Below are 22,973 nucleotides of genomic sequence, written 5' to 3' on the forward strand. Positions count from 1 at the left end.
TGTCACACTGACCTGTCAACTGCAAAGATTTTGAAAAAGCTGAAGCTGTAAAGCCAACTGAAAGACACCCTTTGTCCCACTGCCTTAAAAAAAAAAAAACAACAAAAAACTGCCAGGTAATCAAAGGTATTAAATCATTTTTCTCATTTAATGATTCATCCATTTACACACATGATGAATGACCTCTTCAAAATATTTCAGTTTTTCAACTTATTTTCAAGTTTCTACTCTTATCAGATATGCATTACAGATCGCAGTGGAAAGGTGCAGAACCTACGCACCTACAGTTTTAGATAGCTGCACGATAATAGTCTTTCTGACTCATCTTATTTTGCTCTAGTAATACTTTACATTTTCCAGAAGTTTTAACTGGTGTTAGTAAGGCTGGCATCACTCCAATCTGGCACTTTTCAAAGCCATCCAGTGGGCTGAATATGACCCTTCGGTGGGCGGTTCTGGTCCTCTGGCCACATGTTTCACATTCCTATAGTAGCTTACTACAATACAGTAAATTCATTATAGGGTTTAATGCATTTGTTAACACTTACTAAATATTTTGTACTCTTCACCCTGGAAGGAATTAATGTTCTTAATCAATTTATGGTTGCTACGGAAAAATATGTGAAAAATACAGCTCAGTAAAGCACAAATACATACATTCACCAGCCACTTGATAAGGTACAACTTGCAAGTACGGGTTGGGCCCCCCTTTGGCCTTCAGAACTTCATGGCACAGATTTAAAAAATCAAGCAAAAAAGATGACTTTGAGCCATAATGCCACACAGCGGCTGCAGATTTGTCTCCTTCCATAATACCAATCTCCTGTTCCACTACATCCCAAAGGTGCTCCATTGGACTGAGATCCAGCTGACGGGCGTGCCACCTGGTGTGGCCTTCTGCTGGTCTTCCCATCTGGTTCAAGGTTTGATGTGCTGTCTGTTCAGAGATGCTCTTCTGCACACCTTAGCTGTAATGAGTATTTTCTGAGTTACCGTCGCTTTTGTGTCGGCAGTCTGGCCGCTCTCCTCCGACCTCTGACATCAACGAGGCATTTTCCTCCCAGAGAACTCTGTAAACCCTAGAGATGGTTGTGTGGGAAAATCCCAGTAGATAAGCAGTTTCTGAAATACTCAGACTAGCCTCTTTTACCAACAACCGTGCCATGTTAAAAGTGCCTTAAATCACCTTTCTTCCTCAATCTGATGCTCGATTTGAAGCGGTCTTCAACATGTCTACATCCCTAAGTGCATTGAGCTGCCCTCATGTCATTAGATATTTGTTGAGGAGCAGGAACCCATGTACCTAATGAAGTGGCCGGTGAGTGTATTTCAACATATGTATTTTCTTTTTCTAAAGCAGATTAATTGTTTAAAAAAAAAAAGACTGATATTAAACCTATTTGCAGATTAATGTGAAGCTAAAGCTAGCAGCCAGTTAGCTTAAAATAGAAAATCTCTATTAAGCTAACAAAACTTGCTAACAGCATGTTTCCTTGTCCCCATTTGCAAATATTTGGAGGCTCTCTGCTATTCACTTGTTTCCATGCTTTCCTTGTCTTTTGTTTCTTCTCTGAGTCAGATTTGATCCCAGTCCGAGCATCCCCCCTCTCCTGCTGACACCCTTCACCCTGTGTGGCCTCGAAGCCTGAACACGGTATGTGCAAGTCAAAAAAGCTCTAAATCTGCATTTCTCTTCAAAGAAGTGTGCGTGTTTGCTTCTGTGAGACTAAGAAACTTTACGAAAAATATCACTGTTAGCTCAGATAAAAACTAAACAAAACAAACAAACAAAAAATCCTAGCTTGACTTTATCTGAAGCTAGCAGCATAGCCTGTTAGCTGTAATTTAGCTCATCGAGCTGCACGTGAACAGTGTTTTTGTCACGTCTAATCATTTTCAGCTTCTCACACTTGATTTTATGCTTTAAAAAAATGATGTCAAAGGTGGTTACACGGGGGCTTGAAAAAAAAAAGTTGGAGTAATACAAAATGAAATAGTAAAATGTAATATTTTATAGGTAAATTGTTATTTATGACCGGCAGAAGTTACAGTTTCATGGAAGTTTATCGGCCAGACTACTTTATAACCCTTACTCTATTTATTTTTTTTTTTGGTGTATTTATTAAAGTAGCCACATTAAATTTGTTATCTTCAGAGGTGCCAGTGAGCAGATTTTGCTTGTCTAGGCTCCAGCAGAGGTCCCGGACTGCTGGCTCTACACACTCATTCATCATAAATGTGTGTGAGAGCTTCTCTCTAACTGATGGCAAGAGAACAAACAAGCATGTTTCTTCAGATGTATTTAACTTTCCCTTTTGCTCAGACTGAACCCCATAACAACACTGATTTGAACTTCCTTTTTTTGAGAAAACACAAAAAGCACAATATAGTCTATCTTTGTGGCGAATACTTTGACCACCCAGTGATCGGACCCGGGCTTTCTATCAGACTGCAGTATTTGAAAGTTGATTATTATTTAGTGCATTTGGATTTCTCTGGGCTACTTGTGTTTGGAGGGTGTGTGTGTGTGTGTGAAAACAAACAGCCCAAAAAGAAGACCATAAGAGAAAATGAGGGATGAGAGAGGAGAAAAAAAACACCCACTCAAACTGAAAGTGTGCAGATGTATGTATGTATTTGTGTGAGGTTTAAGCCACACACCGGGGTGTTTTTTCTTTTCTTTCCAGCATCAGTATGACACAGCTTGTAGCGCACACACACACACACACACGCGCACACACACACACACACACACACACAGTGGCGTTATGACAAGGTTGATCAAAGACTGAGAGAGCGACAGGGCCGATCATCTTTGGTGAAACTACGTCTCTCTCTTGCTCACCATTTCACTCTCCACCCCTTTTCTCACACACATGTCTACCTACCTACCAGCAGACCATACACACATGCGTTTCACTGGCACATCTCTCCTCGTGATGACAACTTAACAGGTAAGAGGCCAGTTTTTATTCTGCTTTTCAGTGCTTTTATTTGTTTAAACAAGACACTGAAAGGCAGCACCTTTTTCAGAATACATTTAGAGAAACTTGAACTAAACTCAGGGACCCAACCCATTAGCACTGTTAGCATACAGTCCACCTGTGCATGCTTATGGCTATATTATTGGCATCATTTAACAGTTACTTTGAATTTAGTCACATTTACATTCAGTGTGCTCCTTTAAAAAAAAAAAAAAAAAGATTAAATATTTGTAGATTAGCTCAATCCAAATTCAAACCTGCCTTCCTGAACAAAAGGGTATATATTTGCAAGAACATGCATTTTATATAAACAAACGGCTGCAAATTGATAATAAAAGCGATTCATAATATATTTGTACAGTTCTTACACTTAGGAGTGATGACCTAAATATGCAAATGCACCTCCTTCTTCTAAATTACTTGGACAAAAAACAAACAAACTGTCAAGCTCTTTTAATAAAAGCATCACTTTTATGCGTCCACTAAAATATCCCAAAAGTCTGAGCGGTAAGCCGACGCGCAGTAAATGCTTTGGAAAGTAAGAAGAGTCTTTTTTTTTTTTCAAGCGCATAATGCTGCGTCTCAACATTACTTGTAGCATTTCAGTGTTGTTAGCCACAACATGCCGGTGTTTACACCAAGCATGCTCTTATAGACAGAGGCTTAAAACCACAAGCTTGACTTTGTTCATTGTGAACATTGTAAAGAGTTCATGACTTGATAAATCTGGGCCTCTATTTAGTCCTGACCAGTTATGCATTAACTTTATTAGAGTGTGGGGGAGCAATCAGGTGAACAGCTGGATGCATTTTGAAGTATTCCTTGAATGTTACATGATTGGATAATTGTGACAATCAACTGTTAGCCAGCTGTTAATTTTCCAGCAACTTTTGCTGAAACTGCTAACACCGTGCTGTTGATCCGACCTCGTTGTCGTCGTGGATTTGCGGTGCAGTGGTGCTGCTTTAGAAATATGTTTGTAATGTTCATCGTTTAAATGAGGTGGACAAAACTTTAGATGAAGAGTTTTCCTTGTTGCTGCTATTTTTGTCTTCCTTCGCTTTTGTGACCTTCTTTGACATCTGCAGGCAGAACGAGGGCAACAACTGCCTCTTGTGTTTTTTTAAGTTAGGAAGTAAGGCTTCAGCGCCTGTGTCAACGCCGGCCCGAATTACAAAATACATACAAACACAACGCTTCCACTGCTCGGCTTTCAAAGCAGCAGCTGAAGAACCACAGTTGTGTAAAGTTATTGTCTTTAAATGACTTAACTAATATTCTTCTGGCCTTCTACACTCTATCTAGAAGAGGAGGTGAAATTAAGGAAGCCAAAGAAGCTGCAGTGCATGTTAGTTTTACCCACAGACATAAGATGCAACAGTCAAGAAGGATTTCCACTAAAATCCTATCATTTGTTCACACAGGTTCAGGCCACAGTAGGTATTCAACGCTTCTTAGCAGACTAAAAGACTCACAAAATTATTGCGTAAGAGTTCACTGTCGTTTGAATGTGTTTGAATGCAGTACAATTACGGGCTTTCAAGTCTTTGTAAATCGTTCTCTGCCGGCTGTAAGCATTTTAATGCAGTCTTGTCCCGGTCGTCTCTGCAGAAGTGTCTTTGTTAGGTTGCTTGGGGCCTGTGGATGAACAGTACCTTTCAATCTTGCTGCACATTTTAGACATTCTTGGACTTGGCCTCTGCCCTACACTGACTTTTTTTTTTTTATCATGTAGTGCATTTTTTATTTTTTTTTTTTTGCTTCATTTATTTCCCCCTCAACTACCACATGCTTTCCAATACCTGCTGCAGCAGAGTCACCCTCCCAAAAAAAAACAAAAACGCCATGCTGCTGCTGTTCCGGGTAGGAACGTTGTGTTTTTACTGCATTCGCCGTAGATTTTAGTTGGACGGCCAAGAAGCCCCCAATTTTTTTTTTCAGTCACTGAATCTTCTTTCACTTTATTTCCCACACGTGTTCTTACATGCCATGTGATTTTTTCGACAGCGGTTTTCACTTTGCCATAAAGCTGTGGCAGGCGAAGCATCCGGAAGGCAGTTTTTGTAAGTCGAGTGTCTCCCTTCTCAACCATGGAAACCTGCATCTCCCTCTCAGTTGCTGTGGTGCCCTCCCTTACGGTCTACCTCACAGGATAATTGGTCTACGCAGATTTGTGCTGCGTTCTAACAGTTGGCTTTAAGGAGTCTGATGATCATCGCCTCTTTTCTCGTATCCTGATTGGTACTTTGCACATAGTAACCCATTTGTAAATTTGAGTGGCACGTGACAAAAGAGGTGGAACAGGTCCTCTACTGATCAGAGGGTCAGCGGGTCAGTCGCTGGCTCCTCTGGTTCAAATGTTGAAATGCGCAAGATACTGAACCCCCAACTATCGCAGTTGCATGCGAGTGTGAGTTCTGATAGTTGGAAAGCGCTAAAAGGCACAGAATAATGTGCTGTGTGAATATATATCGGCGAAAGGACCACATGCAAGTAACAGTCAAGTTATCAAATTAGAATATTTCTTTAACTGCAAACCTGCTGCAGGACTTATGAGGCAGGTGGCAGATGCTGCAATTTATTATTCTGTTTTATACTTGAAAATAATTTGGTGAGACGCGTTTTCACTTTAAGGATTCTCATGCTTTATTGCGAAAAATTCTTAGCTTGTACATTAATGTTGTAAAAAAAACAAGACATGACGCATTCCAGGTGCTCCAGATATTCCTCTCTCATTTAGTTTTGTAATTTGCCTAAAGGCACTGATGATTTTTGGTGGGGTTGTTTTCATGGAGATATCAAAGTCACTGTCAAGTGTAAAACAGGTGTCGGGAATGCTAAAGAGGTGCGGAATGAGGATAAGAAGCAAATCATTCAAGAACAATGAAATACATCAATGCCATTACCAACAGACGTAGGTACAGCACGTAGGTAGATGCAAGCACAAGGTGCTTTGACTCCCTCATAGCTGATGTTATCTAATATGAATGCACCAGTTACTCTCTAACCACTGCTTCTGACCAGTTTCCAGTGGCCTAGCTGATAATCATCAGCAACTCTTCTCATCGGAGTTACAGTGTGGTTGCACTTACAATTCGTTAGTACATCAGGCAAACTTTGTAAGTAGTCTAATAACATGTTGGTTTATGATAGTCATAACACCTCTTAAAAACTATTATGATCTGTGTTTTGTTTCCTGTTTCCTGGCGGTTATAAATTCCCATATTACTAAAAAATTGTGTGATTCGGCACTTTTGACGTTATTACAGACTTCCAGTTTTTCTTTTTATGTAAACCTCAGTCATATGTGGTAATAATAGTAATAATATAGTAATATGTAGTAATAATATATTTAGGAGAGGTGAATTAAAGATATTTCATTAAATATTTTATTCCATTTTTAGAACTGAAAATCAATTTTGATAGAGTGAGAGATCTGTGATAGCTTAGCAGTATCCTGGAGGATTGTTTACAGGGACCAGGCTGTACCTGGTATTAAGACACAATCGCTACAGGCATTTTATACCCACACACACACACACACACACACACACACACACACACACTGGTCGGATCAAATTTGGCATAGTTGCCGTTGCATTTTTTTTGAAGGGGTTCGGTAGGATTAATGCTGAGTGACTGGTTTAATTAGAGGATGTAAAAATGGCATATTTGTCTTTTTTGTGTGTGTGTGTGTGTCAGATCTCACTCTTGCCTGTGATAAGGACACTGAAGCCATTTTCGCACACAAACTTTTCTAGAGAATTCCCGGAGGATCCAACTGCAGTCGGATCAGACATTAAACAGCAGAATCTGTCCGATGTCCGATCGCGCCAATTTGAGAACAGCGCTGGTGACGGTCCAGTGAGTTTACAGCTGCCGAGTGGTCGTCCCGCCACCTGCACGGCCCATGGGAATATCTAGCCGAGTGCTGCATTTGAGAAAAAAAATATTTAAAAATTGGGCAACGTCCCGACCTTTCCCTCACATTTTCAGCAATTAATGTGTAAGTTCCACCTTATTGTATGTCCATACTTTCCCCAAGTATCCACTATTCACCGATCCCAGCTTTTTTCAAATTGACATTACATTTGTAAAGCTGTGCGAATACAAAGAAAAAAATAACTTTTTTTAACCAACATTTGTCAAACCTAAGGCAAATGGGCCATATGTGGCCTTTTGAAAATTTAGATTTGGTCCACATTTGAATTTAGGCTCTTGAAAATTTTTGGCCTTCCCATTTAGCCTGTTTTAGCTATTTAGCTGTAGGCTGCAGAGACACATTGATCTCTACTGCTACAATCCAGCTGACAGAGAATAGCACAAAAATCAAAAGTTGATGTTAAAGGCAGACACCATTAAGAGAACGGGAACTTGAGTGCCTCATTACCGAGTGTCTGCGCATCCATTAGCCGAAGACGGGTCGATCTCTCTGACCCAAATCTTGATGGCGCCGTAAAGGCAAGCTCATCGATCAGAGATCTTTGACTTTTAATGAAATTTCCCACACAGCTGTTGAGGTGTCCCGGTTAGGCTTGTGAAACCGACTGTGTGAGAACTGCATATGCAACAACAAAATTAAAGATACATTGTTTCACTTTATGTATTTGGTTTTAAATGCCCTGTAATTAGCAGTAATAGCCAGGCTCGTGAAACAGGTTGTTTCCTTGCAGAACTGTATTCAGAATGGACTATTTTGATTGATTAAATAGTATGACTATGATGAGACATTTAAATTAAAGCCCGTCAGTAAACAGTGTCTATGATTGTGAAACAGCTTTAACTCCTTAGGTTATGGGTTAAGGGGATGAAGAAAAGGAAGATGAAATTGCATTAATCCTTCTTAAGCCCTGTCACCTTTATTTAAAAGGAAGTAATTTAAAATTGAGTGCTTTGCGCCTAAATGCTTAATAAGTTTGAGTCATGATTGTTACCAGCTGTGATAGTGTAGCTGGTCCCGTTTTTTTTTTACCCTGTGACTCTGTGTGTCATGTAATCCTAGAGACGTCGCCTGTAGCAGGAACTACCACAAAGCCGCTTGTGAGTACTTTCACAGGTGTCTCTGTGTCTTCTCTATTGACGTATTTTGTCAACGCTACAGTGTCGCAGCAGTGCAAAACGAAGTTACTAAACTTTACAGGTACTAAACTCTGAGGTCAAAGCGAGGGCCCTGTTGAAGGTGGGTGTGGTCCAGTTTGAGAGTACTGAGAACTCGTGTCACAAAAGTAGAAAAGACTATTAAATACTGACTCAGAACGCCAAGTTGTTAGCAGATGTTGCAGCTCGTGTTGCAGAATGGCCTCTCGTTGGATATTTTGTCCAATGTCCACGTGTGGGGATAAGACTTTAAATGGTTATATGATTAGGAGCGTATTGTATCTGCAGTATTACATATATTACTTTTCAGCATATTTGAGCTCGGCATTCATGGGCATTGCTGTAAAGTTGCACTAATGTGCATAAAACGCGATGCAGCATAAAACTTGAAGTTTAAATATCGTGTAGAAAAACGCTTTCATCTGACAAACCAAACTTCATAACTTTCATAGCTTCAGAAAGGTTGAACCATTTCAATGGGAGATTTTCTGACCAGTTTTTAGACAGTGATAGTCTATGAATCCTGTTTTAAATGAAAAATCTTGGCGCTTTTATACTACGCCAAAAACTTACAGTTTCTTTTAGGCCGTTAACTTGTGAAGAAGAGGAAGAATCACAAATTTTACATGAAAGAAGTTTCTAGTACCACAAGTACATTTGCACAGAGTGGGATCTCTGAACATTTTCTGTTGTGCCTTGTGATCTTGTTTTTAAGTAATGAGCTCTTTTTTTTTTTTTTCCAGTTTTTTGTTTTCTTTTCTATGAGCATCAGGGGGGGATGACTAATGCATTAAGAGGAAAATATGCCATATTTCCAGCCTTAGACGTTTTTGCTTAAAATACATTGAATTTCACTGTAGTGGTTTTAGAACTTTCCTTCCACTCACTTTACATTTCAACCGAAGCTGTAAACATCTGATGTTTCTGCACTAGTATACGATTAAAATCGTTCCAAAGGTACGGCCATAAAATCAGTGATCAGAAAGTCACTGCTCTGGTTCAAGTGTAAATGTTATGCAATGTGCAGCCGATATTAAAAAAAGCTTTCTGTCACCAGCTTGTTGTTACAGAAGTCTAATGCACAGTGTTGCAGACGCTTATGGTTATTTCTGAATCATTAAAGAAAGGATAAGAGTTACACTTTCTGGAGAGTACTTTCTGGTTTTTCCGAGACACTTTCTGCGCATCTCATTATATTCTTTGTATGAAAAACATAATGAAGGAATGTGTTCCTGTTTTGAAAAACAATCTGTCACACCTGCTTCTTGTATGTTGAGCAGTTCGGTGACAGTTTCACTTATGTGTTTTCAGTTTATTAGATACACAGTATTGCTTTTAAGGTGGCCTTGGGCTTTTCTCGTAGTGGCACAGAAGAGCGATGTGTTCAAAAGCCATATTTTAGTAAAACAGTCTGCTTCGTGTTTGTTTCAGGTTCTCTAATCCATTCCGTTCCTCTCTTCCCGCCAGTCATCGCTCTTTTTTTAAGTGACGGAAGACAGACGGAGATACAACTCGGAGAAAAAAAAAAAAGTCCAGAAGTGCTCGACTCTTTCCCCCTCCTCTGCTCCCGCAGGTTTTCATGGTGAATTCAAGAGAAAACTAGAAAAACGTCTCCCCCGTACAGCCTCCTCCGCACTCCCCTTCTGTCCTTTCACATTCTTTCATTCACACTTTTTTTTTTTAATTCGGCTGTTTTCTCAAGGTATTTTGTGCACAGAAAAGCAAATTTATGCAGATGCTTGCTTCATGTTTGCATCTGATTCAGACAAGAACACAGGAAGCCTCTTTATTTAAAGGATCTTTACATCGTTTAAGGTTTTTAAGCACTGAACTTGATGCCTTAGTGAGGCACAGAACTAAACTTGGTGAAAAATAATAATAAAAAAGTATTTTATATAGTCATGGCATACATATTTTTGCAGTGTTTTTAGTTTACTGCCCTTTTTTTAAACTCCTGAAATGCATGATGGAATATAACTGTATTTTTATGCTGGCTGTAGCATTAATGTTCGGTGAGAGCTCAAGAACTTCAGAAGCACTGCGGTGATTCCCATTCATTGTAAAAGTGTAAGAAATCAGATGAACTTAGTAAACACTGGAGAATCTCCGTGCCAGTTATCAGCCCACTGTACGGCATCTGGTTCAAAGTCTTCAAAGATAAAGATAAAAAAAAAAAACAACAACTGATAAACGATTAAAAGAAAAACAGGCGCAACAATGAAGCGATGTCTCACTGCAGTTACAGACACGGACAAAGTACATCGCTAATCAAATCAAGCTGATGAAATTCTTCACTCGGCCCACCGTGGAGCCTTGAAAGAATACTTTGTGATATATAGCAATTAAAAAATGAGTTATTATATATGCTAATGTTGAGGTTGATCTGTCAGACAATGATTGAGTAGTCACCACACTATCTAGTATGCATGTTAATGCTGAGGTTTCCAAGAGTGAGATGTAGTCACACTGTTTAAGTGACCTCAGCATTAACCTACACACCTACACGCACACACACACTGATTTTGATTTTTGCTGGATTGTTGGATCATAAACAACACAAACAGTGATTCCACGCACTGCTCACAAACTGTTCTTAATTCATTACAAATCACCCACATCTCCCAGGACATATTCAGATATTTTACAAAAGAGGAAACAACTGTCATTCACAGATTTGTGATCCCGTGTGTGTGTGTTTTGCACACTCGAGCATGTGTTGCAGATATGGATTTTATTTATTTTGTGTGGGTGAAGTACATCATTTAGAGCGAAGAAGGAATCCATCGGGTTTTCTTCCGCATGATTGGAGGGTTGGAAAGCACGTCTCCTGGTCAGTTTGGCTGTTAACTCAAATAAGCACAACATTTTAAATGAACAGCATATTTTAGCTCAGCACTTAATATATATAGATAAATATATTCCATAAATTTTATTTCTGATTGTAACTGTATTTTTCCCTCCACAAATTTCATCTGGTGAGATTTATATATATATTGTCCTTCATACTAGTCAGAGAGTATTTTATTTATATCTTAGCACCACCTGTCAATACTGTTTTCACATAGAGTAAATTTAGAGCCTGGGCAGTGACACAGAAAACCAATTTTGAATTTACTGTAATGTATTTAAGGACTTGAGTCACTCATGGTCTCGTCTGTATTAATATGGCCGTGTGTGTGTGTGTGTGTGTGTGTGTGTGTGTGTGTGTGTGTGTGTGTGTGGGTGTGTGTGTGTGTGTGTGTGTCAAAGAATTGCGGACCAGTTGGTGGTTGTGTTTGAGGTTGTGAGTAGGTGTTTTAAGGCAACTACATGACACAGGTAGAAAATGACAGATTAGCAATTAAAAGTGTATGCTATGTGTGTGTGTGTGTGTGTGTGTGTGTGTGTGTGTGTGTGTGTGCGCACGTGTGCGTGTGTGTGTGTGTGTGGCTAGCAAGTGGGTGGGTGAGTGGGTGGGGCTGCAGAGTGTTTAGAGGGTTCCCTGAACCTCATCGTTTGTCGCTGTCTTCCTTCCTGTTTCATTCTCTCTCACTTCCTGTCAGCTGACTCAGCCGGAGAATCTTGATCTGGTAAACATCTATGTTACCGCCTCTGCACACGCATGCTTTCTCTATCACACACACACACACACACACACACACGCACACTTACAAAATGTAATGTAACTACACAATGCATTTATATCCACATATTCAGACACACACCATGTGTACCGGAAAGAAACACACAATGACTTTTAGTACATGTTACTTGGTCAAAGTTATTTACTGAGGCCTAGAAATGCAGCCCATGTAGCGACCATATATATATAATTAAAAACTATATACTATAACTCCAGATTCTGCAATTTATTGCTTTTAAACACATCTGTGTGTTTTCCTCTCTAATCTTGGCGGGACACTAAAAAAAAAAAACTGATAAGAGATGAAGGGACAGAAAGAAAGGAAAAGGTAGAGATTAAAAAAGAAGAGGAAAGAAGAAAGACAGCATGAGAGACACCAAAGCTGGGCGCTCGGTGAGAAAAAGAGAAACAAAGAGATAAGGCCGGGTGAGGAGACGGAAAGAGAGACAGAGAGATGGAGGAGGGGGGCAGAGAGATAAAGATAGCTGAAAGGAGGGAGATCCGTCAGCGTTTGTTTCCTCAGGATGTGGTTACCACGACGACGACGAAAAGGCAGAGAGGCAACATCACTACCCCGCTGGTCCTCTTTGACACCTGCAAGTGTGTGTGTGAGTGTGAAAGTCAGAGTCCGTGTGTGTGTGTGTGTGTGTGTCTGGGTGCGCAAGTGTGTGTGTGTGTGTGTACATCTGTTTCAGTGAGTAAGTGGCTAAATGAGTGTGTCTCTGTAAAACGGACAGTGTATATGATGCAGGTGATTTTGTGTGTCCGTTTTGCTTCAAGTGCGTGTGTGTGTGCGTGTGTGTGTGCGTGTGTGTCTACTGTCTAAGGATGCACAAAAAGGAGTGAGATAGAGAGAGAGAGAGAAGTAGGAAGGACTGTGTGAGAGGTTGAAAATCTAAAAGGGGAAATAATTAGACGAGCAGCCGAGACGGCGGAGAGGCAGAAAGGATGATGACAACAATCAGAAGAGCAATAAGAATCCAAAAACATGAACAACAGAAGACAAACTTATCTGAAAAGGAAATTAAGCGCCAAAGACTGGTAAAAAAAACCAACAAAAAACCAACAAAAAAAACCCTCAATACGTATACAGTGTATTTGTCTCTTCATCTCATCTTACTTGGTTCTTTCTCTGTCTGACTCACTCAGTGTCCTATTTAGAGCAGAATGTGGTTTCAAGAAAGAAAGAAGCAAAACCAGTGAAGACTTAAAGATTTAATGCAGTGTGTAAATACCTGTACTTGGAAAGTATAAAAAGTATTTGCTATTTTTTATTTTTTTGTCTTGTTAGATTTTGCACATTGGAGCTTGGGAAACGCAATCTCATTCAGCTGTGCGCTCCCTGCTGTACAGCCTGAATGAGAATAAAGTTCACTTTGACTTCGACTATGTGAGCCACAGTCACAGAAAGAAAAACGACTGCCGTGAAACTGAAGGCACATTTTCTTTTCTATCCTTTCTATCGTTTGCTAGCAAAGTGACTCTCTCTCTCTCTCTAGTCGCGTCTCTGCTTTTTGCGAGTGTTCGTGCAGATTTCTTTGTTGCGGGCATCTGTTATCACATCGATGATCTGCTCCTCGCCTTTCAGGTGGAATCGATCGATCGAGATTCTGTGTTGGCTTAAAAGCTCAATGGGAATGTGAATGCTAAAATGGAAAAAAAAAAGAAAAAGAAAGCAACAATCATTTGGACCTGCAGCAGTTGGTGCCATGAACTGAGACTACATTTATTGATTCATGATGCATAATTTTAGAAACGGTTATTAAAAAATAAATTATCAGGCAATGCTAGCTTGATGCTGTGGTTACTCAAATTATGCATTTGTGTGTCTGTGGGCCAGTTTGAATGACCCAGCTATGTAAATGCTGCTTAATTACTTAATTTTGATAGTAAAAAGAAAATGTGCAACTATAGTGTTTAGCTATGTTATATTTTGATCGAAGTATAACCTCAAAATGTGTGGTATGGGATAGCTGAGATAGGTCTCACTCATACATTAATCACAGCTTTTAAACTTTGTAAATATATTTATATTTATTGTGAAGGCACTATGTTTTGGCCAGATAATGGTCCAAATGCTAATTAAAGTTTCCATGCTTACGCTCTGTTTCTGTCACCTTCAGGCACTCTAGCAAAATCCAGAGGGCCATCATGGAGGATCGTTCATCCACACAGTCTTTCTCCAACCTCAACCGCCATCGCCCATCCTTTTCTCTTACCTTTCCCAGCTGTCAAGGCTCCGAAGTGGGATATCTGTCATCTCAGCCTGGCCAGGATCCCCTGGAGCAGTATGAGTGTAGGGGGGAAGAATCCACTACTTCATTCCTGACATCGAACACCTCCTCTGCGACGAGGAAGACGAGTACTGGGGGCGACAGAGGGTTCCTGAGCACAAGTGCTAGCAGTTTGGACGGAGCTGCTAGTTTTGGAGGCCATCTTGAAGGAGATAGCGACTTAGGTGGCCATTTTGACGAGTCTTGGTGGCAAAAATGTGGCAAAAAAGAAGTCTGGGAGGATAAGGAGAGTTGTGAAAGCTCTGCCAATGGGAAAGGTGACTGCTACGGTAACACAAACGATGTTTTTTACACAATAAACTGTTCCAGTGAGGAGGGAGCAAGGCGTAGAGTCAGAGCAACCTGTAATAATTATGCTCATGTAAAGAGTGAGGCTAAAAGTGACACAGTTTATAACAGGGAGGCTAACATTAGCCACTTTTCTAAACAAACCGCCTCTTATAACAGAATCGGTGCGGTCAGCTTTAATGACAGCAGTGTGGAGTATTGTGAGAATTATTTGGGAAGAGACGAAAATTACGAGTCCAGTTGTTGCTCAGGTGAGGAGCACTTTCAGTCGGCAGAGGCTGAGGGAGCTTGGCTTAATGTGTCTCCCTCGAGTCAGGGAGAATCGAGGTGGAGAGCGGCAGCAGTCAACCACACGTTGGCCTCCGGGTGTCTCCCGCAGAGATCACTTATTGGCATCAACAGCAGGACATACACTCAGAAACTAGACTCTTTCTCTGAGGCCTTTCTCTCCCAGCGAAAGAGAAGATTTCCTCTGATTCCCAGTGGAGACGCCACTGGACAAATCTGGGAATTTGGTGTAGGGAGAGGAGAAACCTCAGGATTGGTCAAGTCAAGGCAAAGCTGTGCTTTTGACTCAGACTCCTACCTGCCTCCTTCTTCCTCCTCTTCTTCCCCCGCTCACTCCTCCTCTTTTCCATCTTTCCCGTCTCCTCCCACATCCTCTCACCTCATGTCTTCTGTTCTTAGCCCTCCTCCCACACCTTTACCTCCTCCTTCCCACTCGCCCTCCAAAATGGACTCCCCCAGTGCATATGGGGGCACCGGACAGTCTCTCTCCCAGGCGGGGGAATCACTTGGTATGCTCCAGTTTTTTGCCCCCCGCATTTCATCTGTACCTTCTGTCCACTCCTCTGGGATGATATGGAAGTTTCCACTGCTGCCTCACAGCTTTCCACAGCCATCCAGTGACCCTGGCAACACTGATAGATCCTCCCTTGGTGACGACTATGGCGATATGACAGGTAACGTATAGCATATTTTTTCATTGAAAGAATGAAGTAAGAAGACTGATATAATCTATGTATTACAGCTTGTCTGCCTGTGTGAGAAAGAACAGCTTTTTTCCCTGATTTTGGTCTATTTCCCTTTTTTTAAAACTTTTAGAGTAAAAAAAAAAAAAAATATCCAAAATACGTATTTAGCTATTTATTTTCCTACACTTGTTCTAATGGACATTTGTGCAGATTAGTGCATATTAAATGAGATAATTCTGATTAGTATAAACATTAAATTTTAGAAAACAAAAACTGTTTTATGGCGTTATCTGCTGCTTTACCTTTAAATACTACTTTTTGGTGATATCTTTAAAGGCCATTTTCTCAAAATTAATTTTTTTCAGCAGAACTTGAATCCTCCGAAGTGGCAGCCTGCTGACAGTATTACTGTAGTACTGATTTACTGATTGATGAGATTTCCAAAAATCCCCTTAGTAAATACCTTTGAATCTAATATGACAACAAAATGAAACAAGAACTTTTAACCTGGCTTCATATCATGTCCTGACTTACGTTGTGGAAAAAAGTATGTAAGTCGTTGCATTTTTAGATAAATCTAAATTTGTAATGTAAAAAAAAATTACCCAAATCTAAGTAATTAGTGAATTGTTTGTTTTTCCCATGTCGCGTCCCCTTTAATTACCTTTATTTTCCCCACTTATCAAAAACCACAGGTTAATGCCCACATGTAAATTTACGGGACATGTGGGTTTTTGTGGGTGTGCGTGTCAAGTTTCCCATTTCCCTTATGCAAATTAAAGTTTCACTTTTTGCATTTTCACAACCAAAACCATTTGTAACAAACGTTTTTCAGACATCATTTGAGAATTCACAACGAGCAGAGTTCAAACGCAGGTTTCCACAAAAATCGATCTGTTTTTCTTTTACATAACAGAAGAACTTCATTGTTATCTACTCGCTTTGCTTAAGTGCGCAGATAATAATGACTTTTTGATTATTTTTTTTGTCCACGTCTGTTGCCACTGAATTAGACAGACAAACCAGTTAATTATAAAGCACTCCTTTTACTAATTTCTTCCTCCTGATTATGTTTTTCTAGCTGTACGCAACAGTCTTCAGTCTCCTGAATCAACCGTCCTTACTCCCACTTCCCATTGTTCATCCCTTCACCCACCCAGAGCCGTCTGCTCCTCCGGTGGTCCATCACCCAATGCCTCTTTCCATCTCCCCTCTCATCCCCATCATCTCTCTGGGGAACATCACGAGACATCAGAAAAGTCAAATCCTCATGTCGTTGCCCAGAAAGTAAAGAACGGACCAGCCAGTCTGAACCAGTCGCACCTGCAGGTACGTTACACTTGTTGCCACCGCATGAAACAATTTGAGAAATTTTAAAGGTGCTGATTGATATTTGGGGGAAACTGTTTAGTTCCATTTGCTGGGTTTGAGACAACAACGGCAGTTTTGTCTTTACGTATCCAGGACAGTGAGGTCCAGCTTTGGTCATCATCAAGGCTAATCAGGTTCTCAGGTTGTGGGATTACATAACAAAATAAACCTACAGGTGACGGATAACCAAATTAGCCATGTATAATTTTAGCTATGTTGAGATGCATCCATTACGTTGGTTTATGAGTAAATCATTAGGCTCATGAGAACATTTACATGCTAAAATTTGAAAGGTTAATTAAAATAAATTTGTTTTATAGCAGGCTTTGAAGCATGTTTGAAGAAGACTAGAGTATTCAGGCACACAATGACCGATTCATTACTGGAGATGTGCAACTAAAATAAAACATATATGTAAAAAGTGTAAAAACATAGATAGCTCCCTGCTTTACAAGTTGTTCTTCAGGAACGACAACTGATTTTTATAGACACGTTTTTCGCTGTCGTGCTGCTGTCACCGTTAACTCTTCCAGCAGCCAAACTCAGGAGCTTGGTTAAGCGAGGAGGCAGGCGAGACTCGCTACAGCTGGCGAGGCGTCGCAGTCAAAGTGGGCGGATGCCTAAATGCTTGTTTGTCAAGAAATTACGTTAGCTCCAACTGCATTACTGTTTCTAAAACCACAGCCTTAGTCTGGGTTTTTATTTTTAGACATGTTGAGCAGATAAACTGTGCAAATGAGGCAGACTTGGAAATGGTGATAGCTTTGAGTTAAAGTAGGCTGCTGCTGCTCCTGCTGCCTTCAAACTTGGCTCGGCAACACAAGAGTCAAGTCAAGTCAAGTCAAGTTTATTTATAAAGCACATTTAAAACAACGACGTTGACCAAAGTGCTGTACAAGATCTGTAACCCCAGCTAGCATACATGAGTACATAAATGTGGCGTGGGACCTACCTCTGAATTTGTGTCAGTTAGACCACTGTGCAGATGCTTCTAAAGTATCCCCAGAAAAATCTTAGATTATTGTGCTTTTATGGCTTCAATTGTACTACTGTTGACTGTATATTAATCCAGAATACAGAAGGATAGCAGTCTAATTTATTTCTTGTTGTTTTTGAAGCAACAAGACACTCCAGTCTACACTGGAAGGCCCTTCCCCAGCCTACTTCACTCCTACAGAGGACAGAAGAGGGGCCGCTACACTCCTCATCCACTCCTCAATCCGGCCCGCAGAGGAACCGGGCTCTTCTCCTCCATTTCATGTCTCCATCACAGAGAGGAAGAAACAGCATGCGGAGAGGAGGAGGAGGAGTGCAGCGTGTTATCGTAAGTAAAGTGCTGCATTTCAGAAGAGTAGTGACAGTAGCACAGCAATTGTGACTGCGCTGTTGGCTAAATACCAGTGTGATGTTGGCTGAAGGTCAACAGTAATACATAATTAGAGCACTAACCCATCGATGGACATTTAGGTGTTTATATTTATTCTCAGTTTGTTTCTCTTTTTGTTCTCCTGCTTCCAGATTTGTCAATGTGGGTCCAGATTTCCAGGCAAATCTTCCTCCATGCTTTGCTGATGGGAGGCAGTCAGGGCAGTGGCTACCAGAGGAAGGCTCCCTTAAGGAACAGCTGCTCTGGAAACCACTGGACAAAAAAGAAGAAGCTGGTGGCTTACCAGGTCAAGGTAAACAGCATACCAAAATACAGTCCGGCTCACAGTGACTATACGTTCAAATGTGGGTGAATTCTCTGATCTTCAACATTATAGCGAATTAAAATGTCAGGGCTGAAACTATAGCAAGTTGATATGAGTGAGTCGAGTATTTAATTGTCTCTATAATAAACTGATTGTCTGTTATACTAACTGATGAAACTTTACATGGTTTATCTGTGTTTATGCTCAGTGGAGAAGATGCTGTCAATGTGCAGTTCCAGCTGCCTACCAGGGGGAGGCAGTAACGCCGAGCTGGCTCTGCACTGTCTGCACACTTGTCAGGGAGACACAATGGTAAGAAGGAAGTCTTTCTTTCTTTCTTTCTTGTACATATTGTATCCCTCATTTTATGTTCTTTCCATCTTCCATCCCTCCTTCCTGTGCAGGCTACACTGGAAATGCTGTTGTTCTCACAGCCGTCACCAGCAGGAGACTACCACTACTCAGGTAACCTTTGACCTCAGTCTAACGCAGCTGCAAGTCAAACTTTTTAGTTTGAGTTTGACTAGTTATCCAGAGTAAAATCACTTCCCAGAAAAACTTGATTGCTAAAATGTGTAGCAATCAAAGAAGTTTATCTCTTGTGTTTCTCTAAAACACTAAGCAATGTGAGACAGCAGAGGTGGACCCATTCTCACTGTACGTACAATAGAAGGCATTGTAGAAGCCTAACCGGCCTGCCGCTTTCAGCATGCCACAACCCCTCCTCCCTGCCTGGTGCTTTTAAATCCTCTAAGAACCACATTGTTCTCAATAGTAGTACACATGTATTCCTCTATATAGAGATACATAGGTCCTCTGAAAACAGCTTAGCAGTGTTTACTACATATCTCAGCTCACTGTCATGATCCAGGACCCCCTCTAAAGCTTTAATCCATTCACTGACAACATTATATATGTCTTGCAAGTGGCATTGCTAATGCAGACGGGACCATTCACAGAGAAAGCCCTCAGACTTACTCTTCCATCTATTCTTTTTTTCACTGTCAAGTTACTACATTTGGCTGCATTGTTTAGTGCAATGAGCAATGCAGTTTTCAGTGACCTTGTAGTATTTCCTTTGTGTCTCATGCACCTCATCTCTTCTCCCCTCCCACTCTCTTGCTCTGCGTAGGCTGTGATTTTTGGACCGATACTGAAAGGACGCTCTTCAGTGAAGCTCTTGGGTCTTGTGGAAAAGACTTTTCACTCATACAGAAAATGGTAAAGCAGCCGTTGTTGTTTAAGCATCGTGATGAAACACTGTAGTCATGCATGGTCAGCCAGCGGTTTACGGAGAAAAAAAGTAATCATTTTGTGGGTCAGCTCAACACACAGAATAGCAAACAGAACATGACCACTGCATCACGAGGGAAAGTGTTCTGTTTTCACAGTGGATCACTGTATTAAGGTGAAGCTGTATTTTCCTGCCTGTACCTGTTCAGTTTTTTGGTGTTTCGCCATGCATATTACCCAAGTGCAATGTCTTCCCCAAAGGCATTTTGGCACTTCAAGGATCGAATTGCTTACCCTGCAATTTGTTTGTGCACAACTGGCTTAGAGAAGCCGATCAACACCTCAGCCACCGGAGAGCCAAGTGCATGTTGCAGCTTGATTCACAAGAACAGAAATTTACCTGTTACTTGAAACATGGTTAGTTCCATATGAACTAACCATATATATATATAGCACACACATACACTGATTTTATATTGCTGTGACATGGTGTAACATATACATTATTTGGCAATAAATCAATCGTGTGTGTGTGTGTGTGTGTTCCAGGTGAGGACCAAGACAGCGCGTCAGTGTGTGGAGTTTTACTACCTGAGTAAAAAACTGCAGGACAAGCAGAAGAAACAAAAGGAGGAGGAGGGGAGAGATGCAGAGCTGGAGCAGCAGAAAAGTGTAAGAAACATCTAAAAGAAGCTGCGAGGAACTTAAAGTTAAATTCTTTGTGCCTTTTGTCAAGTTGTTGTGTAATACAAGGACTCTGTTGTGTTGGTGTTTCTTCTGTTTGCTCTTTTTTTCTGTTGTTAGTTCCTGTGGTGGTTTGTCTACTCCCATATTATAAAATAGAAACTAAAAGCATACTGAGCTTTTCAAAAGAAATAATAATGGGTATTTGGACTAGTTGGTTTTTTTTTATGCTTCACATGATTAGTGTGGAATGCAGCTCAGCATGTCAGTCACAGAATGCTAGCTTATAAGTGGTCCTGTTTTCTAGGTGAGGCCCATCTGTCAGCCAGTGGACAAACAGTTTGCTCTGGAGGGGGCTGTTCCTGTACCCTCATTGGCCAGCTTCTTCCCCTGCAAGCTGTGTGGCAAGTGAGTTGCACTAGTCATGTGAAAAGAAGATCACAACAAGACTTCTTTGTGTTTGACTTCAGGGCAAACAAACAGATGGTTTTCATTTTCAAGCTTTCTTTTAAATTCCCTCTCTCTCTCCCCTCCTCCTCTGCTCCAGAATGTTCTACAAAATCAAGTCTCGCAACGCTCACATGAAGATCCATCGCCAGCCTCAGGAGGACTGGACCGACAGGCGGCTGCAGCACCAGCTCCTCACCCAGCGTCTCGCCCTCAGTCGTCCCACCAACCTCATGCCCACCCCAGCCAGTAATCTGCTCCCGGCCCAGGCTCCAGGTCCAGCATTTTCCTCCTCTGATTTTGCTGGAACGAGCAGCAACAGTATTGCAGACAGCGTCCGCAATTCTGTGACCAGCGGCAACTCGGGTGTTCCTAGCAATGCTAATGTCCTAGATCCCAGCACGGTTGCATCATATAGCAACATTGCTCCTCCAGACACTCACGGGATCGCCAGTATTAATGGCAATGACTCGAATCAAAGAGAGTCCACCACTGTGTTACCCTTCCACCAGTCATGGGGCTCCTTTGGACATCCTCCGGAGCCAAGTGCCTTCTACTGCAACACAGAGGGGAAGGAGGATGTGGGAGCTGGGACAGTAGGGGGGAAACAGACAGCTAACTGGCAGTAGTGGTCAACTGTCCCACAAGCATTACCACCACAGAGGTCTGAAACCTGTTCAAACTGTGTTTTTTTATTCAAACTCGTGTTTTATTCAAACATCAGTACTTTTGGCTGCCCCACATAAACAGCAGGCAGCAGCTAAACAGTATTAAACATTTTTTAAAAAGATGTTTTTGTTGTAAATGATGTACTTAAATGTGTTACATATTTAATTGTTTGATAAGCATTTGATATTTGACCAAAGGTTTCAACCTGATGATTGTTTTTGATGTTTCTGAGCTTGTTTACGTGGAATAAACAAAACAGTTTTTTTAAGGGCCAATTTTTTTATTCTTCTGTTCTACAGTAGTAGCTTTGCATGATTCACAGTTCAGAACAGTCCTTAATTTTCTCGTACCGGGCCTCGGTGCAGCTACTCAGTTCAGCCACTGCCTGAAACAAGCTGTTAAGCTGATTTGCGCCTCTCTTTAGACCTGATCTTTAGATCTGATTGGCTGCCCCACATAAACAGCAGGTAAATGGCAAATGGGCTGCTTCTTATGTAGCGCTTTTCTACGTCTAAGTGCTTTTTAGCTAACATTCACACTATGATTAATGCATCTAGAGAAACTTAGAGTTCAGCATCTTGTCCAAGGATGCTTTGGCATGCAGACGGGAGCAGCCGGGGATCTGCTGTTAGGACCACACTCCTAACAGCAGTGACCAAATGTAAAATACAAAAAAAAATCAATTAACCCTGGAAAACTGTCCATAGAGGGTAAAACCTTTTTTTTTTTTTTAAATACCAGTCTGTAAAAATGCCTTTTAAGGCTACAAAGCTGGGCATTTAACATTGATTGACTCACTCTTGGAGCCATCCTCAAGTGATCATTTGAGGAACTGCAATTTCGGCACTTCTGCATTTTGTACTTTTTGTTTTTAGCCTCCACGTTTGCTGCTTTGTTTTAGAGAAGTCTAAACCTGAACTTGTGACTCATATGGATTACTTATTCAGGCACTCACTACCTAATTTGCATTTTTGGCCATATTTAAGACAAGCATCTGCCACTTTAACAGAATATAAATGAAGAAGATGTTGAAGATGCATTGACCTCTTCAGCTAATTGATGACATGTTTCCTTGGTTCACAGTTAGCTAAATGTTCCCTTATTTCCAAAATGTCTTAGATTGTAAGGTTTAAAATTGAAGCAGGGCTTTGTAAAAGCAGACCTTTGTGAACATGACCACAGTGATGGAAATGCACGCACACACACAAACACACACACAGCATGCTGAAAGGTTTTGATATAACACCATAATGGGCTAATATTGACCTTAAGAGACTGCTTTCTCTCTTACAGCTGTCTGAGTGTGCAGAATTGACCTGTTGATGGTTAACTATAATGACTCTGTGTGTGTCTGTCTGTGTGTGTGTGTGTGTGTGTGTGTGAGAGAGTGCATGGATCCATAGAAAACGACAGAAAAAGAGACACTGTGTGACGGCTGGTGTTTGGCAGGTCACCAAAAATGATTTCAATAATATTTAAATGAGAAAACCCAAAGAAAAACCTTTTTCCATCCAAGGATATCTTTGTGAAAAAAACACACAAAACGACAACTTGGAAAAAGCTGATTTTCATACTTTTATTCTTTGTCCTCATGTTTATTCTGCAAGTGGCTGGCTCAG

General features: G+C 40.9%; 1 protein-coding gene across 3 annotated transcripts; it reads left to right on the top strand.

The window, feature by feature from the left end:
- Positions 1–1,164: 1,164 nt before the first annotated feature.
- LOC115775196 (uncharacterized) lies at positions 1,165–21,592 on the top strand. 3 transcript variants are annotated; one of them, XM_030722748.1, is made up of 12 exons: positions 1,165–1,318; positions 1,580–1,654; positions 13,827–15,247; positions 16,341–16,588; positions 17,749–17,954; positions 18,149–18,309; positions 18,530–18,633; positions 18,726–18,786; positions 19,454–19,542; positions 20,104–20,226; positions 20,546–20,646; positions 20,786–21,592. In XM_030722748.1, exons 3-12 carry the CDS (start codon positions 13,855–13,857, stop codon positions 21,312–21,314), a joined length of 3,015 nt encoding a protein of 1,004 aa, XP_030578608.1. In that variant the 5' UTR covers positions 1,165–1,318; positions 1,580–1,654; positions 13,827–13,854; the 3' UTR covers positions 21,315–21,592. The 3 variants fall into 3 exon arrangements, with proteins under 3 accessions (XP_030578608.1, XP_030578609.1, XP_030578607.1); XM_030722749.1 differs by lacking the exons at positions 1,165–1,318; positions 1,580–1,654 and adding an exon at positions 2,864–2,954; XM_030722747.1 differs by lacking the exons at positions 1,165–1,318; positions 1,580–1,654 and adding an exon at positions 12,612–12,744.
- Positions 21,593–22,973: the final 1,381 nt, after the last annotated feature.

The sequence above is a fragment of the Archocentrus centrarchus genome (genome assembly GCF_007364275.1).
Source record: "Archocentrus centrarchus isolate MPI-CPG fArcCen1 chromosome 18 unlocalized genomic scaffold, fArcCen1 scaffold_23_ctg1, whole genome shotgun sequence".
In the NCBI taxonomy this organism is placed as follows: domain Eukaryota; kingdom Metazoa; phylum Chordata; class Actinopteri; order Cichliformes; family Cichlidae; genus Archocentrus; species Archocentrus centrarchus.

Coding starts and splice junctions, on each gene's coding strand:
- LOC115775196 (XM_030722747.1), top strand. CDS start 12,692: ATGAACAACAGAAGACAAACTTATCTGAAAAGGAAATTAAGCGCCAAA. Junction 18,310..18,529: donor TGGTGGCTTACCAGGTCAAG/GTAAACAGCATA, acceptor GTTTATGCTCAG/TGGAGAAGATGCTGTCAATG. Junction 18,787..19,453: donor AGGAGACTACCACTACTCAG/GTAACCTTTGAC, acceptor TGCTCTGCGTAG/GCTGTGATTTTTGGACCGAT.